The 25,166-nt window shown below is 50.0% G+C and overlaps 1 protein-coding gene and 1 long non-coding RNA gene across 5 annotated transcripts; one reads left to right on the forward strand and one right to left on the reverse strand.

Annotated features, from left to right (window-relative positions):
* Positions 1-1,999: 1,999 nt before the first annotated feature.
* NR2E3 (nuclear receptor subfamily 2 group E member 3) lies at positions 2,000-9,406 on the reverse strand. Of its 3 annotated transcripts, none has more exons than XM_019832138.3 (8): positions 8,142-9,406; positions 7,480-7,606; positions 7,206-7,309; positions 6,865-7,113; positions 6,570-6,787; positions 5,436-5,682; positions 5,064-5,169; positions 2,000-2,727 (listed from the first exon to the last, which is right to left on the reverse strand). In XM_019832138.3, exons 1-8 carry the CDS (start codon positions 8,233-8,235, stop codon positions 2,595-2,597), a joined length of 1,278 nt encoding a protein of 425 aa, XP_019687697.2. In that variant the 5' UTR covers positions 8,236-9,406; the 3' UTR covers positions 2,000-2,594. The 3 variants fall into 3 exon arrangements, with proteins under 3 accessions (XP_019687697.2, XP_019687698.2, XP_003987038.2); XM_019832139.3 differs by having other exon boundaries at positions 6,570-6,766; positions 8,142-9,404; XM_003986989.4 differs by having other exon boundaries at positions 6,570-6,745; positions 8,142-9,388.
* Positions 9,407-19,281: 9,875 nt separating this feature from the next.
* LOC109501150 lies at positions 19,282-24,938 on the forward strand. Of its 2 annotated transcripts, none has more exons than XR_006599027.1 (4): positions 19,282-19,890; positions 22,445-22,634; positions 23,151-23,264; positions 23,954-24,938. It is a non-coding gene; the product is annotated as an uncharacterized LOC109501150 (long non-coding RNA). The 2 variants fall into 2 exon arrangements; XR_002159107.2 differs by lacking the exon at positions 19,282-19,890 and adding an exon at positions 22,188-22,290.
* The last annotated feature ends 228 nt before the right edge of the window (positions 24,939-25,166 follow it).

The raw sequence follows: 25,166 nt of genomic DNA on the forward strand, positions 1-25,166 counted from the left end.
CAACACCTGGATTCCACAATCAGGTTATATTTATTAATTTGAATGGTGCTTCTTGGCATCTTTGGGTCTTTCTCTGCCTTTCTTACCATGAAAGTCCCTTAAGGGTGCAGGAGGATGAGTGTCCCTCCAATCTGCAAACTGCAGTTGAAAAGAAAGGCCCAGATAGGCCCACAGAGACTACCTCCATGTGCTTCATAACCAAAGACATTTCTAGATTTGAGGGCAAAAAAGCTTTCACAGTATCCTCTTCCCTAGCAACAGCCCTAAATGCAATGAAGGAGAGCTCTTTTCCATCCTAATTTCAGTGGGGCCAATTTACAGAAAAATGTTGAGTAAATCCTTGAGATCAACTAAGCTCTATATTGTATTAGGAAAACAAGAGCCACTCAGTGTATTTCAGGTGAGAAGGATTTAAAAAGGAATCAGGGTTAAGTTTAACAATAAACATTGGAAGGACTGGGAAAACAAAGATCAGAGAAGCTCCTGCAGAAGGTAGAGAAAGCCAACACAGATCTCAGCCAAAAGATCCAAAGTTAAGAGCTTGCCTCGAAGCTACTGCAGTTCTAAGGAAGACTGCCTGAAACCTCCGTCTTCCCACACAGCTGGCTGCAACTGCCTCCAGAGAATAATGGCTTCCTCCTTTACCTCCCTAGACCCCTGTGAGTGCCTGCCTTTCATGAGCGAGCCTTAGGCAAAGGGATCCTGGGAAATGTAGTTCCTGGCATCTCCGCAACCAAGACAAGACCTTAGAAGGGGGGGTGGTATTGATGCCGGTTGCCAGCAGATAATTCAGTTTATGTAGCTCCTCTAATTCTCCATGACTTCCTCCTGGAGATCTCACTCTCTCCCAATATAGAATTGCTGTGCTCACACATCCCAGACACCAGCCTGTGAACTTCAACAGGCCACCTCCGCACTCCTTTATGTTCTCAGGAGCATGACTACAGGGTACATGTCCGGGGCATATCTGGTCCTATTTCACCCTTGTGTCTTGCTACAGTGCCTTTGCTCGGACTTTCTGTTTACAGGCCTTTTAAACCCTATGGTTAAAACTTTTGATAAGCAATTAGATAGTAAAATGACACTGTAGACATTAAATGGCCTGCATAACTGAGGCATATCTGATGCTTTTAGAAGACCCAGAGTAGTTTGAGTGCTCAAGTGGGAAAACTTAAGCTGGGCAATATTTGCCATACTCTCTCCTCTCTGGGCACCGGCCTAGCTATTGTCATTTCCAGAGCAGAGTGTCCTGAACTACCTCCTTCCATCAAGGCAGGATATCTCTGCGAGCTAGAATTCATAACACAGGCCAAAGGGCAGGGAACCCCTAGGATTTCACATATTTCTCACATGACCTTTTCCTTCTTGACTTCAAGCATTTCTTCTGTGGGGACAGGAAATGCAACAGCGTTGTTCAGCGATTCCAGGAGTGGAGGGGTGTGGTGGGGCGGCAGTGCCGGAGTTCAGAGGAGTTGAGTCCCACTAAGGTTAGTGTTCCCTCCAAGCCTCAGGGTTTTCATTTATCAGTGGGGATGATAGGTCCCTGTCCCGGAGCTAATCTGAGGATTAAATAACATGGGCATTCAGCGTTTCACTGCCTGGTATAAAGTAAAGCAAACTTTACTACCATTTTGTAGGTCTTTTGCATCTGCCTTTGAAAAGGATGAGGCTTGGCTGAGCATTTCTCCCTAAGGAATTAAGAAGTGTTAGAGATTCCCCTTCCCCAAAAGTGCCTGTAGCTGCCTGGTTTTGAGTCAGATGGGCTCACCTTTGTTTCTAGAAGGGTGAGGAAGAACAGGAAGAGAAAGGCTGAGAGAGCCTGTGGGCTGGCGGGCCCCCATCTGGAGAGAGGCTGGCCTTTTTGCTCCTGTGGGAGTTTCTGAAGCTAGGCTTGAATTTGTTGCACCTGGACTCTGACTTGGCATGGAAACCAGATGGAACACGCGTCTGTGCTCATTCCTTCCACGTCCTCAAAGGGAGAGCCTTTTCCACATGTGTTTTCTTTTTTGTTGTTGTTCACTTTTTTATTGAGATTTAACATAATACAGTAAAGTACACAAATCTTAAGTGCATGGCTCAATTAATTTTTATGAATTAGTAGATTTGTGAAACCACCACCTGGGTCAAAATAAAAACCATTTCTAGCATGCCAAAAGGCTCCCCTGGGTCCTTTCCCAGCCACCCACCTCCCTCCCCCTGAGGTAAGTACTATTCCAGCTTCTGTCACCATCCGTTAGTCTTGCCTGTTCTTGAACTTTGTATAAGCAGAACCTGTGCCTGGAAGGGTTCTTCGGTTCCACTTTTATGTCTGTGAAATTCATCCATGTTGTCACATGTGTTGGTAGTTCACTCTTCTTTATTGCTGTTTTCCATTAAATGAATAGATCACGATTTATTAATCCATCCTATTGCCAAAATACAGTTTGGGGCTATTAGGAATAAAGCTGCTATGAATATTCTTATAATCTCTTTTAGTGGACATTTCTGCCTGGTATGTGTGTACCTACAGGTGGAATTGCCAAGTCACAGGGCAAATGTTTGGCTTTGGTAGATTGTTTTCCAAAGTAGCGGTGCCCATGGTAGTTCCACGTCTCTCAGTTTTTGAACATATCACAGAGGAGCTTCTCCATTGGAGTATTCCCTATGGTCTTGCGGAAAAAGAGGAGCTCAACCCGTTCAGAAGTGATAAACCTCAAGGATGGGAGGAGCAGGAGCAGTTTCCCAAACCTGAACGGGAGAGAGAACAACATCAGTTTTATCGGCAGCTTCTGAGCACGAGTCATGGGGGCGGTGGCATAAGAAAGGGTGCGTGAATATTGTTTATTATGTGTAAAGATTGGAAAGTGAGGAGTTATTTACATTAATACTATGTATGAATATATCAATCACATATATGATTATTATGATAGCTGTGGTCAATACTATAGATATTTGAGTAAGAACATAAATTCCCCTGTGTAAGCCCGTTAGGATGAGAGAGTAGCCATTAGTGAAAGTGTTCTGAAGTTGAAGCATCATTTTTGTGGTGAGATACTCCTCCAGAAGCAAAACAAATGCAGTTTTCAGTAAGAACCATTTGCCAGGGCGAGGGTCCCCAGTGCAAAGAAGGAAGGTGGATGGCGAAGCTCCACAAGACAGACGAGAGGGATCAGCAGGGTTCAGTGCCCAACATCAAGGAGGCCGCTCCAAAGTGGGGCAGCTCCACCCTCAACTCCCACCATGGAGGTCTGTGGGAGGCCTTCCCTCATGGGCCAGGTGTCCGTGGGACTTGTTCTGCCCACCCAACCCAAGGGCTTCCTTTCTCTTGCGGGTGCCAAGTGGGTGGCACCCCGCAGTCCTGCCCCTCTCCCTTGCTCCTTCCCTTCTTGTTCATCTGAGTTGGGGAGTTTCAGGAAGAAGTAACTAGAAAGTCAAGTCGAGAAACTGTTTTTCAAACTGCAGGAATTCATCCCCTAGTGTGTCTGAAATTAAATTCAGTGGGTCACCACAAGCCTTAAAAAAAAAAAAAGAAAGAAAGAAACGGAGTAAATTACTGTCTGCAAAGTAAGTGCAGGTACTTTTTGGTGGAACTTTGTTTCAGTGTCTGTGTGTGGACTGGGTTGTGATGGGAACTGTATTTCTTCCTGCCTATTGCAGTTTCTAAAAACTGAAATACATGGACTTAGAGAACCGAAAACCTCTCTGTCACTTCTGTCTGTAGTTGATATTGAACTGCTAAGAGGTGACGTAGGAAATCTTAATCAGAATTGGAAATCTGACACCAACCCAATATGCCCGGACATCTCTGGGAGCTAAACCCAGTAGAAAGTCTGGGAGGGCTACTGGATGTGTTGAGTGTCTGGGATGACTGTGCTTAGGACACTCTGTCGCACCTTAGGAACAGCTGTTTCTCCCCATGCTCATAGACAGCAGAAATCTTTCTGGACAACACCATATATATTCCTTGTATACTTTGACTCCTTTCAAAGGGAGGTTACCTCCTGACATCATTTCTCAGATCAGAGGTGATTTGAAGATGTTCATGTTCACCTAACTTCTTCAGAGACAGCCGCTGGGCACCCCAAAAGAATGCAGATAATAAGGTCTAAAATAGCCAGTAGATGCCTGGAGGTCAAGTGGCCCAATCTATGCCGAGGCTCCACTGCATCTACTGGTGTTGGATGAACGTGGCCCCTGCCCCCACGCTCCCCCAGCCATGCTCTCAGCCTGGAGCTCCTGCCCCCAAACCCAGCCAGGGCCGGGCCATCATCTGTGCACGTGGCTTAGCCCAGTGCATCCTGACAAGATGTTATCCTGCAGCTCCAACAGACCTGGTCATGTTCCCTAAAAACTATCTCTGCCCGACGTCCCCTTTCATTTCTTGACTCCCTCTTCTGCCCGATAGCACCTCTTCTCTGGCTCCAAGTCCGACCCATTCTGACTCCTAGAGGCTCCTGCCACTGTCCTCTCCCTTCCACTCCCTATGGCCACTTCTGGAGAGCAGGACCCCAGGGACTCCCCCAGATGAGGTCAGCGTGCACCGCCCTCCCCGATCATATTCTCTGTACTCACTCCGGCTCTGTGCACAACACCCTTCTGCTCAAACACATACGGTGGCTCCATCTGCCCGCCAAATCACGTATGGCCTTTGGCTGGCATTCAAGTCCTGGACAGGCTGGCCCCAGAGCACTGTTCTGGCCTAATCTCCCACCTCCTCACTTGGCAGCAACCTGGTACACCTTCCGAACTGGGCTCCTGTCCTAGATACCCACATAGATACATACATAGAGATACAGGTATCTGAACTTCAGTATCTGACTAGGGTGCTTCTCGTCTTCAGTGTGCTCACTGGGCGGGGGGGGGGGGGGGGGGGGTGGGCATCCTTGGAAGGCAGCAACTTTGTCTTACACTCATTTTGGTCCCTACTCCTGGGGCCTGGCACACAGTGGATGTTGGATTCGGGCCGGATGAACTCAGACCTTTGGGCCATCTGATCAGTGCAGCCCAGAGATGATGTCAAAGCGGTGGGGAGAGGGTGAAGAGGAGAAGGGACAGGTGGGCAGGGAGGCACGCGCTCAGGTCACCTCACAGGCTGGCTGGGGTGGTGCGCCTTGCTGTGCTGGCTCAACATCACTTGGGACTGGTCCTGCAAGGCCTCCACGTGCTCAGGATCCTTCAGGCCTCGAGTTTCTGGAGGGAAACAAGCATCGGCAGTGAGTTCCTCTCCCAGCCTGCCCTCTGGTCCCTCTCCACCCCCCACAGTCAACCAGGGCCCTTAGGAGGGATGAGCCGGGCCCCGTGCCTCTCTCCTCCTGCCCCCCCAGGGAAGAAGTCTCCGCCCACCTGGGGCTATGTGGGGCCGTGGAAGCAGAGCGAGAGGCAGAAGGAAATCACTGGCATTGTCGTTCTTTGACCCCAACCGCCTTTCTTTAAGGCCTGGGCAAAGACTGGGCTACCTGGTTTGAAGAGGACCAGGGCCTTCATGCAGGCGAACTCCGTGGGGTCCACCGCCAGCGCTCGGAAGCGTGAGATGGTTTCTTGCAGCACGCGGCTCTCCGCGCTGGCCAGTGCCAAGCGGCCCTGGGAGCTGCTGGCAGCGGAGGCCTCAGGTGCGGCCAGCAGCGGGCAGCTGTCCAGAGGCAGGGACCACTGTATGGCTCCGAGGAGGAAGAGTTCACTCCATGCCTCTTCCAGCAGGATCACCTGTGCTCAAGAAGCAGCGAGTGTGATGACTGAGAAACGACCTGTCCGGCTCAGCCTGCAACCTCCGCCACCTTCTCTGGGGCCCTAGGAAAGGAAGGGCTTGGTCCCGGATGCCCAGACCTTCTCCTGACCTCTGCCCGACACTGGCCAGGGGCCCAGAGTTCTAGGATTTGGTATGATCTGGCCCAGCTGCGTAGGCTCCAAGACACTATAGCCTCCACCCAGAGGCTCAGCTGGAACATTTGGGAAGTTCCGAGAGCTGAGGGAAGTTGGGCCGCCTCGGGGGCACACCCCACGGGCATCCCAAGTTGAGTGCGTTCAGCAGGCTCTGCCTGACTTCTGAGCTGCTCCTTGCAAACTGGTGGCCAAGGACTCAGACCCTCAGTGTGCCTCCCTTCCTGGGTTTATCGTGACGCCTCTGCTTGCCCTTGAGACGCTCCCAGGGAAGTCCTACAGGTGAAGAGGTTAGGCGGAAACTGGAGCTCTGAGGTCAGAGGCACTCGTGCTCCCGGGGAGCCCAGAGTCACCCGCTCGCACCGCTGACGGGAGGGCAGACTGCCCTGTCACACAGAGGGACTGTAGGACCTGAGGGTGTGTCTAGGAGGAGAGAGGACCCAGGGGGCCATAGGCATTGCCTTCAAATCCCTGGTCTCTGCATCACCTCCTAGCTGCACGTCCCACCATCATCTCTGCCCAGAGATGTGAGCGCCCCCAATGGTCACGTCCCTGAGACGCGTATCCCTGACCAACAGGGACCCAGAGACATGTGACCCCACACCGTCACCACCATCCCCAGGTTTCAGGCCCCCCGCCCCCAACCATCGCCTGCACGACAGTGTATGTGCCCCCAACCCGGCTGACCCAAGTGCATCCCCTGACACATGTACCTGATCCCGGAAGGGCAGGTTGGAGAACACGGGCAGGTTCTTGGCCCACTTGACGGCCATAAAGAGAAGGCGAGCCGATGTCTCATGGATGCTGTCCAGGCCACACGGGGATGAGGAGGAGTATGGGGATGAGGGAAACTCGGGATCATTGCTGGTGACATCAATATTCTCATCGGCTGTTGGAGGAGGAGGCTGCTCTGTGGCAGGGGCAGGGGGTGCTCAGGGCCACAGGGGTGGGGCTAAAGCCTGCTGCGGCAGCACCCAGCAGCCAGCACCCAGCCGTCTCCCCACTTACCATCCTCTGGCTCCAGCTTAGCACACGTTTCGGCTGTTATAAGGCTGGCCATGAAGTGGTGGTGACCTGGAGGTGTGAGGGCCCCGGGCCCCAGGGCTCTGGCTGCAGAAACAGGCATGGGGCCCCGTGGACTGGGCCCTGCCGGGGCCAGAGGGGCCCCCAGGGGCTCCAGCCGGTGCTCCGGATCTGACTCCATGCTGGCCAGCCGGACCTGGGCTGTGCTTCGCGGCTGGCGTTCATTCTGCACAGCTGGGGAGGCAGGAAGGGTCAGGACCCCCCCATCAGTCCCGTGCCCCCGTCTCTTCTGTCATATAGCTCTCCGGGCCGGCTCCCAGACTCACCGTCCTGGTTCATGCCCTCCTGCAAGCACTTCTTCAGCCGGCAGGCCTGGCACTGGTTCCGGTGGGCCTTGTCCACCGGGCACATCCCTGCCCCCACCTGGCACCTGCAGGAGGAGGCGAGCCCCAGGGTGTCAGTGCCCCACCCAGGCCCTGGACTGTGGCTTTGGGACACGTTTGCCCCAGTCCCTTCGTCCCTGGATGTCCTCCACCCCTCCCCGGCCCCCCCCCCACCACAGGGCTCACCCCGGTGGGGGTCCTGCCCCACCCCCCTCACCGGTAGATGAGCCTCCGCCTCACGCTCCTCTTGAAGAAGCCACTGCAGCCGTTGCAGGCGTAGATGCCATAGTGCTTCCCGCTGCTGCTGTCACCACACACGCGACACTGGAGCGAGGGGCCCACGCCTGAGGGGCAGGGGCAGGGCTGTGTCACACCCCTCCCTCCCACCTTCTCTGGGAGCCCTCCCCACCTCCTTCCCTTTCCTGTCCCCACCCACATTTACACACACTGGCACTCTCTCCTCCTTTACCTACACACCCCCCCACCCCCCCAGCCAGCTTCTGCCCTCCCACCGCCTCCTCTGGGGGTCAGTTGGATCCAAGAGCACGCTCTCTGCCTCCACTGCCCTGGCTCCCATCCCTTCTCTGCAGGTGACTTCAGGCTCTGGCATCCCACAGAAACGTTCCTGACCACATCCTGGGAGCTCAGCTGCCACACCCCAAGGCTGCTTCTCCCTCTTTTCCCATCAGTTCAGCTGTCCCATCCCGACTCTACTGCCTCCCCCCACTCCCCCCTCTTTCTAGGATTCTGGGTTTGCTGGCCTGTCCCCTCACTCTTGCCCACAGACCTTGGGGCTTTTTTTCGTGGTCTCTGAAAATCTCAGGTCCTCCACACTCCACTCCCCCAAGGGCCCAGATGCTGCCTCCAGGAAAGCCATACCTGCTGGCTCCTCTCCCAGGCCCCATGTGCCTGGAGACTCCTTCCGGGAAGCAGCCGCAGTGGCTGGCACAGCTGCAGCCATGTTGGCGCTCATCCGCAGGCAGCGGGCCTGGTGCTAGCGGGTCCCCTGCTTCCTGCCTGAGGGAGGCCTCCTGAGGGGGCACAGCCGTGCTCCCCCTCTTTCCACCTCTGTCCCTCTCTTGGTGCCCCCGTCTCTCTGCTATTTCGACTTCTCTGTCTCCCTGGCCCTGGTGGTCTCCCTCTGTTTTTGTCTCCCTTCTGAGCCTTTCCTCTCTGTTCTGTCTGTATGTCTGAACTCAGGAGCTGCCCCAACTTCCCCTCACAGCAGCGGCTCTGGATCTAGGAGATTTCTCCCAGGGCAGCACTGGACGCAGCTTATGATCCTCTTAATCTTTACTGTCTCCACAGGGGATCAACCAGCCACACCTGCAGCGTCACCAAGGTGCCCGCTGAGCCGGTCGATCTTGCTGCCCCCACACCAGCCCCCAGGCTGCCCAGGGTCCCCTGGTCCCTTCCCCTCTGTGCCCTCAACCTGCTCGCCGTTCAATGCCAAATCTTGAAGGGAGGTGTGGACTCCAGGTCCCCTAGGACTTTAAACCTCTTGGAGCTGCTTGGCATGTGTCTGGGAGCAAGTGTGTGTCTGGGAGGTGTGTGTGCGTCTGTGTGTGTGGTGCTCACTGTGGCTCCAGCCTTCCACCCTCATGGTTCCCACCCAAGCCCTCGATAAGGGACTGCTTACAGCCCAGAATTTGAGGGTCTCGGGCCTCCTAGAAGGGGGCTCTCCACACGTCCAGCACAGAGGTGGCTCCCGTCATGCATGGGAATGGCTCTAATGCAGGGTCTGAGGCTGGCCTAGAGGTAGGGAGGCCTGAGGCCCAAGGTGGAGAGTCTCCTTCAGGTCTGTGAGGAGCAGAAGAGGAGCCGTAAACATTTTCCTCACCCTCCCGGGGAGCAGGGCCTGCAGGTTGGGAGGTGTGAGGACAGAGCTCCTGAGCCTGGCAATGGCGTCTCGGGTGGCCTCTCCTCCTTTCCGACTTGGCCTCACGGTCCTAGGCAGGCTGGCCTGCCTGCTGTCCCCAGATCCAGGCTTCCCAGCTCGAGCCCAGTGTGGTTCTGAGGTGAGGAGATGGAAGGAGGGGTCTGCGCCTCTGTGAACCAAGCCTGGGCTTCAGAAGGAGCGTGGAGAGAGCCCAGACAGAGCCAGATGTAACCCCTGCTCCCGAACAGGCCAGCCATACGTCCCTGAGCTTCAGATTCCTTTCTGAGCTTCAGATTCCTCGTCTGTGAAAACAGGTGACAAAACTACCTGTCTTGCAGGGTAGTGGGGAAACCAAGAGAATTCCCAACGTGTTTCAGGGCCTGGTACTCAATAAGAGCATAATAAGTGATGGGGGCTGTTATTATTATGATTTCTCTGAGGAGATCACAGAGCAATCCCCAGGAAATAGCCTTTCCTGTCCCCTGTCCCCACGTCCATTCTTGCCTCCTTCCTGGGATAGAGCAGAGAGCCCTGCATTGGTCTGGAGGGGACCACCCATCCTCAGCAGACCTGCTCACCTCTGGGGCTTAGAGCCCAAGGGGAAGGGGGGCAGTGAGAAGTTTCTGGAAGGATCATGGAGTGAAGGGGATGGGGGCGGGGGGGCGGGGCCCTTATGTACGTGGGGTTAACCCTCACTGTGACAGAGAAGCACTACTGGGGATTTGGGAAGTCAGCTCGAGGGGCTTTGCAGGGTAATCCGCTTTCCCAGGCCTCAGAAGATCGAGGCCACCAGGCCGAGGCCCCACACCTGACCTCCTCTGCCTCTGTGCTCACCTGCACCCCTTCCTGGCAGGCAGCCCTCAGGGCCCTCTACTGCACAGTCCGCAGCTCCACCTAACCTCCAAAGCCACGGGCATCTCCCTTGAACTTGACTGACCGGTCTCTCCTTTGGAAAGCTTGTGTCTCCCACTCCGGAGCATGTCTTTACCATCGCCCTCCGCACCCTGAATGGTCATCACTCAGGGCGCCCCAAAGCACTCCCCAGCCGACCTTTTCACCCTGTCCTTGGGTGATGATCTCGCATGCCTGTGCAGCTTCCACGACCCCGTCACACCTGCCTGGATCTGGGCCTTCCACCCACAGACCCACTCGGAGTTCAGGTGTGGAGACCGACTCCACACGCCCCAACGGGCTCATACCCGGCTCGTCCACAGAGACGGTCACCGAAGGCCCTGGATTGAGGGCCTGCCCTGATCAGGCATGCGCAGGGAGGAAAGCACCCTAGGCTGAGCTGAGGACCTTTGACCCTGGAGGTCGGGGCCAAGGAAGAGCCCCTGGGAAAATCAGGACAGCGTGGGGCGTGGGGGTCAGGGAAGGGGAGGATTCGAGGGTGGAGCCATCCATCCACCAGGCCAAGTGTCTTGTGATGTTTTTGCACCGGCGCTAGTGAGAAGGAGACAGCGAGCAAGAAGAGTGCTTGCACAAATGCTTGCAATGTCCTATCCAACGCTCACAGCAACCTTCAACCCAGAGGTGAGGAAACTGAGTCTCAGAGAGGTTAAGCAAACTGCTTCAGGCCACACAGCTGCAGGATGGTAGAGGAGCCTGGGGAAGGAGACAGGGCTCTCAAACCGGTGTCAGGTCCCCACACTCCTGCTTTCCACCATGGTGCTCTCCAAGGAGACCGAGCGTCTCTTTGGCTTTAGCGCTGACGACGAGCGAGCGCTCTTCCCAGGAGAGGGAGAGCGGACCACCCTGGGCGGGAGAGAGAAAGTCCAGGGCCGGATCTTGTCCTCACCAACACTGATGAGCAATAATGACCAACCGCAGGTCGTCTTTCTCTCCTCGGTCGGTCGATGGAAGATTCCAGGGACGGGGTTTGGAGCCTCAGGTCAGCCGGGCATGTGAATGACAAGGTGCTTAAAGGACACTGGCTCAGTTTTAACTTGTCTTTGCTTTCCTCGTATTCCGGAGCGGGTATGTATTACTCAGAATGGAAAACATAAATCCATCAGAATAAAAGATACTAGCAATGTTTGACGTGCCTGCTCTTAACACTGTGTTGACACCTCACATTATTTTGGTTTCGGGCCGGCTCCTCCGTCACCCTGGCCCTCCGTTCTTCGGGTTCTTTAGCGGGTCGGCCCCAGCCGGAGCCGGGACTGTGCTGGGGGAAGGGTGGGGGGAGGATGACAGCCCAGCGGGGCTGGGGGCAGGGGCTCTCTCCCGATTTGTGACCACCAGCTGCTGGGGCAGACGCCAAAGGATTACCCGGCCCAAAGCCTTGAATCTGCTGACGAAGCTGCCAGAGGCCACCTTATCACTAATACAATTATTCCCCCAGGGAACAGGTCAGCAACTTCCTTCTGACTCCCTGGAGGTCTGGGGCAGGTGGGGAGGGGGTGAATGGTAAAGGCTGCGGAACTCACTTTCCTCTGGCAGGTAAAGCCCCCTGCCCCAGCCTGTCTAGGGCCTGCCATACCCTGTGACGCTGAGAGATGACCCGGATGTAGTCAGGAGGACGAGTGGCTTCTGGGATGAGGTCTGGTTGGCTGGGCTGAACGCCACGGTTCCAGGAGCCACGGGCTTCTGGTTTGGGGCAAGCTGCGCTCGTGGCATTTGGTCCTGGGACCATGTTTCCTGGGAGTTTTCAAAAATTCTCTTTATTCCCCCACCCATGCGTCTTCATGACCTCAGAGAAGGGATAGCTAGTGATGTGTTCACAGGCTCAGGAACTCAGGACGCCAGTTCCACTTCCAGGAAACTATCCCTTGGAAAATTTCACAAAGATTTAATTGTGGGGCTGTTCCCTGCAGCAACTGTCGTAAAACACCCCCCTGGAGACAACTGGCCGAATACAGTCTGCTCCATCCCGACAGCGGAATGCTGAGCAGCCTTTGCAGATGGTCACGTTTCTATATTCATTTACATGGAAATATGCCCAGTGTTTCAACTTGAAAGCCAGCTACAAAACAGCATGCACAGTGTGATTTCATGTGTCTCGGGGGAATTTCTGGCCAAAGATCATGAGACTCCTTTCTCGTTGTTAGGACCTAAATTCGTCAATAGTTTCTTTTTCTAGAGCAGTGAGCGGAAGATTCAGGCCTTGGAGAGGCAGACACCAGCAGGAACGTTTGTCAACAAAGCCTCTTTCTTTTCTTTTCAAGATAACATTTAGAAATGATCAGATAGTTCTCCCAGCCTTTGGCTTGTGAAGTGCTTCTCCCAGAATCGTTTTAGAGGTCCGAGCAGAAGTGGAGAGGCTCCCTCTTCCGTCCCAGGGGAGCAGACAAAAGGCGGTCTGTCCAGGACGCGTCTGATCTGCAGCTCCAGCTAGGGGTGACCCCTTCCTCTGTCCCTGATGACCGGTAGCGAAGGACGCCTGTTTAACTTCTCCCCCCGGCTGCTGCGAGAGGTGGGCTTCTCCCGTCTCTAGCAGAGCTATTATAAAGATGCCACAAGCAGAACTTCTCGCCACAAAACAGAAGTCTGGCTGTTTTGTTTGAATGTTTAATAACGAACATGTATTACAATTAGAAGCAAGGTAAAGCTCTTTTCATTAAAAGAAAAAAGGAATGGCTAATTTGAAATAAATACTAATACTACCACTAACAATAATTAATAATAATAGGAAGTACTTACGAAGAAATTGTTCAGCATTTCTATGTGTAAGAATGAAATGCTTCTCAGGCCCTCGATTTCGCTCCCTCATTCCTGGAGGGGAAGGTTAAAATCTTGAACGGCAGGTTGGGACTGAGCCCTGCCTCATCAGACAGCTACAGGTGGGTGCAGCCTGGTCCTGGAGGCGCCCTTTCTCTGTCTACACCTGCCTTAGCCCCATCCATGCTGTGCTGGGGAGGCACTGGAGGCTCCCTGCCCGGGCAGGGGCAACTGGGCTGGGGAGAGCTCTTGGAAAACCAGTACAAAAGTATTTTAAAAGTTTAACAAGAGGTAAAACCATACCAGTGTATTCTAGCTGACTGACTCCTGGTTCTAATATTTATCATCTCCGAGAAATGAAACAACCTAACACAGGGGTTTTCAACTTGGGCCCTATTGACATTTGAGCCAGAAAATTCTTTGTCGTGGGGGCTGTTCTGTGCGTTGTAGGGCATTTAGCAGCACCCCTGGCCTCTCCCCACTAGAGGCCAGTGGCGTCCCCTTCTCCCCAGTTGAGACAATCAAAAATGTCTCCAGACATTGCCAAAAATGTCCCCCGAGGGGCAAACTTGTTCTTGGTTGAGAATCACTGGGTCTAAGCCATGTTATTTCCTGCTTTCCTGGAGACAGTTCGCCAAGTCTGTTTTTACAGATGCAGGAAGCACAGCCCAAGACAAATGTCCATGAGGAGCCCCAGACCGTCGGGCATGTAACATTATCTTCGGTATGCAGACTCAAGAACTATCTGGAAGGACGCTCAAAGTGTTGACAGAGGTTTCTCTGGAGGAGAATTTTACTATTTTATTTTCTTCTTTATATTTGTCTGTGTTGTTTGAATGTTTAATAATGAACATGTATTGTAATTGTAATCAAGACAAGGCTTTTCGTGTTTTTAAGAGACCAGCTAATTTGAAATAAATATGACTTGTAATAATAACAAAAATGGGAACTCTTTATTAAGAAATTGTTGTGTAGCAGCCAGAGTTCTACGTGTTTTTATGTGTGAACTTTTTAAATCCTCCCAATAGCACCATCAGACCGATGTTATTGCTCTTGTCCTCTCGTTACAAAACAAGAATGACAGAGAGGTTTAGCGACTCATCTAATGCCACACAGCTAGTAGGAGATAGAGCTGGGATTCAAACCCAGGCAGATAAAGTGGTTATTTTAGGAGAATGTGTCTGCCCAAGGGTAAGGGGGAAAAAACGGGAATATCGTATTTCCAAAATAAAAAAAAAACCCAAAACAAAAACCACCCTCATACATTTAATAAAGAAAATCTCCTCCAAGACACATTCTGTCTCCAGGTAAGTTGAAAGAATAAAGTAGATATGCTGGGCTATGGAAAGTCACTTTGAATTGGCACTTCTGTTCCTAGCTTTTCTATGGGATGCAGAGTCTTAGATTCAAACTACAACAAAAATCAAAGAGGAAAGTGAAAGAATTATTCTACAGGGAAGGTCTTTTTTTTCTATGTTTGCTTTTAATGCGATGGCTGGGGGGGGCGGGGAGGGCTTCACCAGGTATGACGACATGACTAGTAGTGCGCATGCGTGAAGGTGTGTGTGTGTGTGTGTGTGTGTGTGTGTGTGTGTGTATAGAATCCGGCCCTGCTGTGACAAAGGCAGGCTGAGATTTGCTATATGGACGCAAAGATGCTGTCTCTCCCCGTGTCTGTTGTGGTTTATTCTTGAGGTCCCAGACAACGTCATGACAGCCGCACAAGCTTCTAGAAATTTCCCCCCAAACAACTCTTCAGACGAGCAGCTGTTCAAATGTAAACTTGGCACATTTTCCTTCTTGACTTTTGATATGGACGGAAGCTGTATTTTCTGACCTTAGCTATATTTGTTAATTGGTGAAAATGCTAAATTGAGGTAATAAATATCCAGTGTCTCTCCACAGAGACGATGGAGGTATTCTTTAGAATGGCATCATAGAAAATGCATGCTCCACGCAATTCTCCCTACGATGTCATGGTACAGGAGGGGTTCCGGAGTAACTGGCCACTGCCCAACTTGTCAGCTGGGCCGCGAAGGTCTCCTGGGTCCCTGAACACAGCACATTCCCTCACAGCCCGTGGTCTTTGCATATGCTGTTCTGGCTCCCCAGTTATCTCCGAAGGGGTTTGAAAGACCTGCCCTTTAGCAGAATTTCTTACACAGACACTACAACGTGATATGTCAAGATGTTGCTTTCAGTCATCATGCATTGGAAATAGCTCAATATATATATTTTAATGTAACAAATTATGGCACTTTTCCAAAATGGCTCTTTGCCACTGGAAGGGGTTATATGGAAAAATGTTATGATGAAATAGCAAGCGACAAAATGCCACAAACACTAAGGCATTTGTGAACAGAACTAAGCTAGTTCTGCTAAGTCAGAGGCATTCTGGTTATTAAATTTAATATATTTAATTTTTTTTTAATTTTTTTTTTTCAACGTTTATTTATTTTTGGGACAGAGAGAGACAGAGCATGAACAGGGGAGGGGCAGAGAGAGAGGGAGACACAGAATCGGAAACAGGCTCCAGGCTCAGAGCCATCAGCCCAGAGCCTGACGCGGGGCTCGAACTCACGGACCGCGAGATCGTGACCTGGCTGAAGTCGGACGCTTAACCGACTGCGCCACCCAGGCGCCCATATATTTAAATTTTTAATATAACATAGCATTTCATAGAAATTAGCATTATTTTACTGAGCTTTTATGTTGTCATACTGTTTCTTCAGCATGCTTATCTATTTATTTGATTGTCTATTTCCAAAGGTAATTTCTTTAAAAACATTTTTTTTAATGTTTATTTTTGAGAGAGAGAGAGAGAGTGAGTGGGGTGGGGCAGAGAGAGAGGGAGACACAGAATCCAAAGGAGGTTCCAGGCCCTGAGCTGTCAGCACAGAGCCCGATGCAGGGCTCGAACTCATGAACCATGAGATCATGATCTGAGCCAAAGTCGGACACTGAAGTGACTGAGCTACCCAGGCACCCTCAAAGGTAATTTCTAACTAAGGCTGTGATCTATCATTTTGTTCCCAGACACAATTTCAAGGTGAGATTTCTGAATAAGACACTGAAATTTAAAATAACTTTTCTGGAAGTCTGAACTTATTTCAAAAATAAAATGTTAAAAAACACATATGTTAAGGACTTGTTTTAAACGTAGCTTGTTATGACAGGGGTATCGTGCTTATGCTTAATGAAAAGTACCTTGGTCTTGGTTAGAAGCTATCCCAAAGTATTTACTGGTGAAGTGATTCAATGTGTTGGGTTTGCTTTTTAAAAAATATAGCACAAAAATTTTGTTTCATAAACGAGTGAATGGAAGGAGGAAGTGTGTCAAAGCAGAACAACTAAAGTTCATGGTTGATGATGTGGGAGATGGGTCCATGGTATTTCGTTGAACTATTATCTATAATTTTGTCTATGATGGATGTTTTATATAATAAAAAGTTAATTTAAAAACATACACACACATTTTTCAACACGAAAACTGAAACAAAAAAAATGTGGTTGATGGCTTTGGACATACCCTCCAGCCTAAATCTTTTTGCTTTCTCCCTTTGCTTCCACCGCTCCCACCCTAAATCTGTCTTCACTGACCCTTTCGATCTCGCTATGTAGTTTTGAGGAGCTAAGTTGAAGGGGGTGATGCCATAGAGGAAAATTCCAGGTGCTGGCTTTGGATGAGGTTGGCTATTACACGCATCAGCGCCCCCTCCTGGAAGGAGAAAAAGGCAGCGGTACCCTTGAGCTTTCTCACTGCGTCAGAGTGCCTGGCTTTAAAAAGAAAAAAATATTGGGGCACCTGGGTGGCTCAGTCGGCTGGGTGTCCAACTTCAGCTCAGGTCATGATCTCACTGCTTGTGAGTTCGAGCCCCGCATCGGGCTCTGTGCTAAGAGCTTGGAGCCTGGAGCCTCCTGCAGATTCTGTCTCTATCTCTGTGTACCTTCCTTGCTCGCTCTCTGTCTCTGTCTCTGTCTCTGCCTCTCAAAAAAAAAAAAAACATAAAAAAATTAAAAAGAAAAAATATTATGGTGCAAGTTTGATTATTTATGTATTCATTATTAAATTTTTTCCAGCTTCGTTAAGGAATAACTGACATATAACATTATATAAGTTTAAGGTGTACCACTGTTGATTTGATACACTTATGTCCTGTGAAATGGTTACCACAGTAGTGTTAATGCCTCCATCACCTCACATAAGGACCACTGCTTTTCTGTGATGAGAACATTTGAGATTTATTCTCCTGGTCTTATAACTGGAGGTTTGTACACGTTGACCAACATCTACCCTCTCCCTCGTCCTCTAGCTGACCCTTCCTCACACTTTGAGACACAGCTCCAATCCTCTTCTCAGACCAGACTCTCTAACATCTCTCCCCACGTCCCAGTCACAATCAGAAATAAGAGCTTGGGTGGCTTTGTCGGTTGAGTGTCTGACTCTTGGTTTCATGGTCTCAGGTCATGGTCGTGGGATCAACGATCCTAGGGTTGTGAGGTCAAGCCCCACGTTGGGCTGAGCATGGGGCCTGCTTAAGATTCTCCCCACCCTCCCTCTGAAGTAAATATATTTTAAAAAAAGAGAGAGAGAGAGAAAGAAAAAGAAACTATTCTAGTCATCTGTTCAATTAGTGTCTGTCTCCTTCAACCAGAATGTAAGCTTTATGAGACCAGAAATCTCGTCTATCTTGCTTAAGGGTTTGACACATGGAAGGAGTCTGATAATTATCTGCTGAACGGCTGACCGGATGCATCAGTGAAAGCTTCCCCTAGCTCTCTGGCAGAGTTTGCTGTTCCTTTCAGGTATAGGACAATGGTTTTCAAGGTATGCTGAGTAAAGGGGCTGGCAAGGGTGAGTCCTTCTGTGACTTCAACCAGAACACCTCCAGATTTGTGTCTTATAATTGGTAGAAACTAGTTTGAAGAAAGGTTTCTTCCTAAAAAGTGACCAGAGGATTGCAAGTAACCTCAGGTAAGATACTCTGTTAGCTGTGTGGCCTTGGACAAACCTCTTAGCTTCTCTGGGCTGTTATAATAAAGCAATAGCGGTGTTCATAAACCTTACCTGTTTGCAGACAGGAAACTGAATTAGAACACTTTCCAAGTCCTCTCCCAGATCCGCGATGGTAGCAGTAGTCAAAATATTAGAGGCAGCTCAATCTACTTACAATAACCAGAAAGACCACAAGATGGAGGTGTTACTCCATGAGAAAAGCTCTTCCTGCTCCCTGGAACGTTTCACTTCCCAAATTCTAGCAGGAGCGAGAGATTGGGGAATTTCTTCTTTGAAATTACAGAAAAGAAGACAAAACAATCATTAGCACTCTCAACTTCAGGCAGAGGATTTAAAATCTTTTAGCGATGAATCCTGGCAGAGTTACCCAGTGTGGAATGCAAAGTTTTGTTCTACCAAAGCATCCAAGAGGAGCTTCTGCGATGGAGGAACGAGCTAAATTTGGTTCCTCTGTGTTTCAGAGGCAATCGCCTCAAGGGCCAGATTACCAGAGTCTGGGAGGCACTGAGCAGGAAGGACATTTTCTGCATTAAGGTTTTGGCAGGAATCTTCGTCGTGTCATGCCGTATTGGTGGGAAAAGAAAGGGTGAAAGCACCAGATTAGGCAAAAATACAGTTGATCCAAGAGGACACATCTCACTCAGCCCACCTTTGGGGCGGAGGCGGGATGATGCGGAGGAGACTGGAGTGTTGACTGCTTGCTGCCGTGGAGACAGGGAAGCTGGAAGGGTGCTCAGAACAGGTTCGGAAGAAGGCGATGACTGACATCCCCTGGGAGAGGGTCTGCGCGAGAATGAAGAGTGGAAGTGAGCCTGTAGATCTGCCTGTTGTTTCCCCCAGAATGTGGTCATCAGAGTAAATGAGCTGAACATTCCTGAATCCAGGCCGGACCCACCTGTCAGGCCTGCTTGTGGATGGAGGAGGCTTGGTGACCTTCATGCAGAGACCTGGGCACGTCTGCTACCTTGCCGGCTCTCCCACGTGCCTCCTGTAGCTGGGGAGCACCCCCTCCCCACCCCCCCACCTTCCCGAGGGCCCGGCCAGAGAAGGAGCACCAAGGCTGCTTGGAGTCACCCCCACCTCCAGGCTGTTGCACTCAAGTAACGTGCAGACAGCTTTTTATTTTATTTTTAAAATGTTTATTTATTTAGGGGCTCCTGGGTGGCTCAGTCGGTTAAGCAGCCGACTTCGGCTCAGGTCATGATCTCGCGGTCCGTGAGTTCGAGCCCCGCGTCGGGCTCTGTGCTGACCGCTCAGAGCCCGGAGCTTGTTTCCGATTCTGTGTCTCCCTCTCTCTGACCCTCCCCCGTTCATGCTCTGTCTCTCTCTGTCTCAAAAATAAATAAACATTAAAAAAAATTTTTTTTAATGTTTATTTATTTATTTATTTTGAGAGAGAGTGTGAGCAGGAGAGGGGCAGAGAGAGAGAGAGAGAGAGACAGGAGAGAGACTCCCGAGAGAGAGCCCCAACATGGGCCCGATCCCACAAACCATGAGATCACGACCGGAGCTGAAATCAAGAGTGGGACGCCTCACCGACTAAACCACCCAGCGGCCCCTAGACAACTTTTCAAAGGAACGTCACTGTTTCCCTAACCTCCAGTGTGGAATCAAATAACCTCATGTTTTATTATAATGCTATAAAAATTGAACTAAGTGGAAGGATAGAACTCTTAAAGAACTGTATAATCAAAATGAAACTGCTAATTACGTGAAAACACTGTTGCGAGCACACAGAATTAAAAGCAACAACACGGATAGGACGGATGATGCTTTGCTGGGACCCAGCGGCCGCTCAGGACGTAGAAAGAGGAACCGAGTGTATGATGGAGATTCTTTTGGGTTTGGCGTGGCTTCTCCAAGGAACTCGCTGCACTGCTGCGGGTCTTTTGCCTCAAATGGCAGGTGTTTGACACACTCTGGCCTTTGCTTTGTGGACATCCACTCTTTCACACCAAATATGACCCCTTATTAGCTCCGCTCGTGACAATTAAAGCAATAGCACCTGGTCCCAGTGCTGGACCCAATGGCAGTGTTGGACTGGAGGGAGTCAATCAGACGATGGAGTATTTGTACGTGCCTATTTTTTTATTATTAATTTTTTTAATGTTTATTTATTTTTGAGACAGAGAGAGTGTGGATGGGGGGAGGGGCAGAGAGAGGGAGACAGAATGTGGAGCAGGCTCCAGGCTCTGAGCTGTCAGCACAGAGCCTGATGCTGGGCTCGAACTCACGAACCGTGAGATCATGACCTGAGCTGAAGCCCGACGCTCAACCGCTCAACCGACTGAGCCACCCAGGTGCCCCTGTACGTGCCTGTTTTTAAAAGATTATTATTAACATAAAAACACAAAATGAAAAAAATTACTATTGGAAACACTCCTGAAAAAAAACAACCACCATTTAATTAAGTTCTCTCCCCAGGATGAATTCCCAGTCATGGGATTAAGTGAAAGGGTGTGGTCAGCGTTGTGGCTCTTGTTACATTGTGTCAGTGGACTTCCTTAAATCAACATTTGCAGTGAAATGGTATTTCTCAGCTTGCCTCAGAGGCTGATGGCTTAACCCAGGAAAGTAAGTGTTTGGGGCACAGTTAATGCACATGCACAGCTCGTGTCAGGCCGGGGACCTCACTCGAACCCTGTCACTTCTCCCCACAAATGTCTGATTGGCTTCTTCTCTCACCCAGGGTGAAACCAAAGTCTTCCCCAGGCCCCCAGGGCACCTGACCTCATCTCCTGCTCCCCAAGTTCTCCCACTGCCTGCTTTGTGCTCTCCTGGAGGCAGAGCTCTTGCACGTTCCTCTGCCTGGAACATCCTTACCCAGGTAGCCACGCGGTGGGCTGGCTCCTGCACCCCTAACCATCCCGATTAAAATAGTACCTCCCGCCCATCCCTCCCGCTCCCCATCCATCTTCCCAGCTTTACTGACATATTACTGACATGCCACACATCAGTTACCTGTTTACGTCTTTTTTCTGCCTCTCCCGTGAGCACGTAACCTCTCTGAGGTCTTATTCCACTTGGTATACTGCTACATATTCAGCCCCTAGCAGAGTATCAGGCAAAGAGTAGGTGCTCAATAAATATTTGTTGAATGAGTGAATGAATGACTGTCATGACTGGGGAGGCATAAAGGCAGGTGATAGAAAGTTAATTTCACAAAAATGAACTATTGGGACCTCATCAAAATAAAAATCTTCTGCACAGCGAAGGCAACAATCAGCAAAACTAAAAGGCAACTGATGGAATGGGAGAAGATATTTACAAATGACATATCAGATAAAGGGTTAGTATCCAAAATCTACAAAGAACTTATCAAACTCAAAGCCCAAAAAACAAATAATCCAGTGAAGAAATGGGCAAAAGACTGGAATAGACTCTTTTCCAAAGAAGACATCCAGATGGCCAACCAACACATGAAAAAATGCTCAACATCACTTATTATCCAGGAAATACAAATCAAAACCACCATGAGATATCCCCTCACACCTGTCAGAATGGCTAACATCAACAACTCAGGCGACAACAGATGTTGGCAAGGATGCAGAGAAAGAGGATCTCTTTTGCACTGTTGGCAGGAATGCAAGCTGGTGCAGCCACTCTGGAAAACAGTATGGAGGTTCTTCAAAAAATTAAAAATAGAACTACCCTACAACCCAGCAATCACACTACTAGGCATTTATCCAAGGAATACGGGTGTGCTGTTTTGAAGGGACACATGCACCTCCATGGCTATTGACAATAGCCAAAGTATGGAAAGAGCCCAAATGTCCATCGATGGATGAATGGAGAAAGAAGATGTGGTATATATATATATATATATATATAAAATGGAATATTACTCGGCAATCAAAAAGAATGAAATCTTGCCATTTGCAACTAGTGGATGGAACTAGAGGGTATTATGCTAAGCAAAATTAGTCAGAGAAAGACAAATATCATATGACTTCACTCATATGAGGACTTTAAGAGACAAAACAGATGAACATAAGGGAAGGGAAACAAAAATAATATAAAAACAGGGAGGGGGACAAAACAGAAGAGACTCATAAATATGGAGAACAAACTGAGGGTTACTGGAGGGGTTGTGGGAGGGGGAATGGGCTAAATGGATAAGGGGCACTAAGGAATCTACCCCTGAAATCACTGTTGCACTACCTGCTAACTAACTTGGATGTAAATTAAAAGAATAAAATAAAATTAAAATTAAAAAAAAAAGTGAACTTCAGGGCGCCTGGGTGGCCCACTTGGTTGAGCATCTGGCTCTTGATTTCAGCTCAGGTCATGATCCCAGGGTCATGGAATTGAGCTTTGCTTTGGGTTCCACACGGAGTGTGGAGCCTGCTTAAGATTCTTTCTCCCTTTCTCCCTCTGCTCCTCCCCCCCTCTCATGTGTTCTCTCTCTCTCTCTCTCTCTCAAATAAAAAAAAAAAAAAGTGAATTCCAAGGGAGAATGCCTGAGTTCTGAGGTCAGGAACGGGTTGAGGGGTCTGCCTATGTCCCTTCCCTTGAACCTGGGTAGGCCTGTGGCAGGCTTTAACCAACAGAAAGAGGCAGGAGTGATGCCTAGCACTTCCAAGTCCAGGCCTTAAGAGACCTGGTAGCTTTCTCTTTCTCTTGCAGGCTCTTCCTTCTCCACCTGCCACGTTCGAGAAGCCCAAGTCCCTGTGGACATCACCCGGAGAAGGAGCCGTCCTCAGTGGGCCCTGAATTCCTGACCCACGGAATTGTGAGAAATAAGAAAATAGTTGCTGTTCGAAGCCACTGAGTTTTGGGGATAGTCTGTTACACGGCAACAGATAAGACAAACAAGGTCATTACCTGAGAGTGTAAATTGGGTGTGAGGGGCGCCAGGGTCCAAGCTCACATGAGCCGTGAGCCGCGGGGCAAAGATGACAGAAGTCAGGCCCCTCCGGGACTCAGGTGAGGAGCCAAGAATTCTGTCTTGACTGGGTGAGAGTAGAGGCTGATTGAGGGTGTCGAGTTCAGGTCGATTTGATCTTTTGTGTCTCACTGCTGTGCCCCTCCGACCCTGGCTGGCCTCCAAACAGGACTGACTCTGGGCTTAGAAAAACAAATGTTTGGAATCCACTCGGGAAAGCAGGACAGAGAAGTAGAAGTGTTCCTTGGAGGCAATGGTGTGTGTGTGTGTGTGTGTGTGTGTCTTTGTGTGTAACTGTCAGAGAAGCATGTCCCCGGGCTCTCCACCTGGAGCCGGAGAATCTTTGTGAAGCCAAGGTCATCAGCAACAACCTCTGTGACGCACACCACATGCTCAGGGAGTAAGTTCTGGCCCACGTATAGTTTTAAAGGGACTTTCGTCTTGCAGATGCGTTTATGCAATTCTTGCGGAGGGACAGTGCCACGCGGAGGAACAAGCACAAACAATGAAGGTTAGATGGACCTGGGTTCGAATTCCTCAGCCACCAGGAGCTGTGCGATGGTGAGTAAATTTCGTAAACTGGTGAGACCTGGCTTCCCCAGCTGTAAAATGGAGAGAATAGTACCCAGCTGTCAGGATGGCTCCACGTATTAAATACTGCCACGCGGAGGAGGCTGTTGCATCCACACGACTCCTGAAACAGAATGTTATGGGCACCAGTGACAGTCACAACAAAGTTTGTTATGAGAGGCAAGGCCGACCGATCGGGACCAACACTCTTGGTGAGAGTGCGGCCCCGAACAGCCGGGGTACAGAGTTTTCATGGCCGATCACATCGTTTTATCATCACCTGGGAACAGAGCAGAGAAACAGTTCCCAGACGAGTCAGAAACAGTTGCTGGATGGGGTGATTATTTTAGACTTTTTGCCGCTAAGTTGCAACCAGTGGATCTCCTTGACCTTGCCTCTGATGCTCTTTTCTTTGAGCTTTTGTTTCCTTCATTGGCGAAGCCTGATTTACAAGAGTATGAAGCATAATTTACAAGAGTAAAGCAAGGCTGTTATCTCCTGACCTTCAGTGTCAGAACAAGCTGTTATTTTTCAAGCTGCACGTTAGCCTTACGCTACAATTTAACCCTTACAAGGCTAAGCGTGAGTTCCCTGCCAGTTATTAAGTAGAGCCCGCACAGTAATACCCGTTACGGCTCTTAGAAAGCTGGGAGCCAAATCTGATGTCCGTTTATTTGTAGCTCGTTGCAGAAGCCTGGCCGCATCCACTCCGTCCGAACCCTGTGGGCGCCTCCCTATCTGCAATTGTTCCAGGTTGCACAGCATTTTGTAAAGTCCACGGGACTGATGTATCCCCAGTGTCCAAAGCAGTGCTTGACGCACAGTGTGTGCTCAGGAAGTACTTGTTGAATAAACCAGATGGACAGCCTAAGCCCATTTGGAGGAGTAGCCCTCTAACAGGCCAGAGATGAGCCGAGGCTGTGTGTTTGAACTTCCATCACTACGGTCTGGAAGTCGGCACTCGCTAAGTGCGGACATCATTGGTGGCCTCATCCATGTTTGGCCCCTCCTGCGTCTCTGCTCACAGAATCGCAATTGTGCCCAGAGCAGCGGTGTGTCCAGCCCCCAGTGGTGGATCCTGACTGGTCCACACTAGTCATGACGACCCTTCATCTTCCCAGCCTCCTTTGTGGCTAGGAATGGCCATGGAGCCTGTTTTGGCCAATGAGACCAAAGTGGAAGCCTATTGGTTATGGGAAGGGTTTCTGGGAAAGTGTTAGCTTTCTTGGTAGATGGAGGCCAATGCAATTGCACCTGTCCTTCCTCCTTCCTCCGCTGAAGGTGGATGTGATTGCTGGAGCAGGAGAAGCTGTCTTGTAACCACGAGCAAGAGGCCAAGAGAACTGCAAAGAAGCTCTGAAACTTTTTATAACTTCTTGTTATAAAACAAAAACAATTCCCCAAGTCAGTATAGTCAGGTTTTCTTTTACATGTGGCCAAAGAAAGCCCAAATGATACACAGGTTGTCTGGTTGAAAAAACTGAGTTACGTATGACACATGAGCACGAAGGCTTAAAAGAGTTTCAGAGCCCTTACGTGTCCTTGATTGAAGGGGTAAACTGGTAGATTAAGTCCAAGAAACTGAATTTTATAGAAGACTTTTATAAAGAGTGTCAGGAGTCATGTGCTCAGCTTGTCAATAAAAACAAGAAAATCTGCAACTTTCTTAAAGTGTTGATTGCCTCATTTTCTAATCAAGAGCTTTCCCCAGGAACTTGTTAGAAATACAGAATCTCAGGTCCCACCCAGCCTTCGCCGGCTCAGAATCCTAAATTTAACAAGAGCCCAGGTGATGCAAACACACGTTAAAGAGGGAGATGCGCTATTCTTGGGGGTTCTCGGCCCGAGCTAGAATTTCTTGCGAATGCCTTAAACCCCCCGATGCCTGGTTCT

Source organism: Felis catus, chromosome B3 (genome assembly GCF_018350175.1).
Source record: "Felis catus isolate Fca126 chromosome B3, F.catus_Fca126_mat1.0, whole genome shotgun sequence".
Classification (NCBI taxonomy): Eukaryota; Metazoa; Chordata; class Mammalia; order Carnivora; family Felidae; genus Felis; species Felis catus.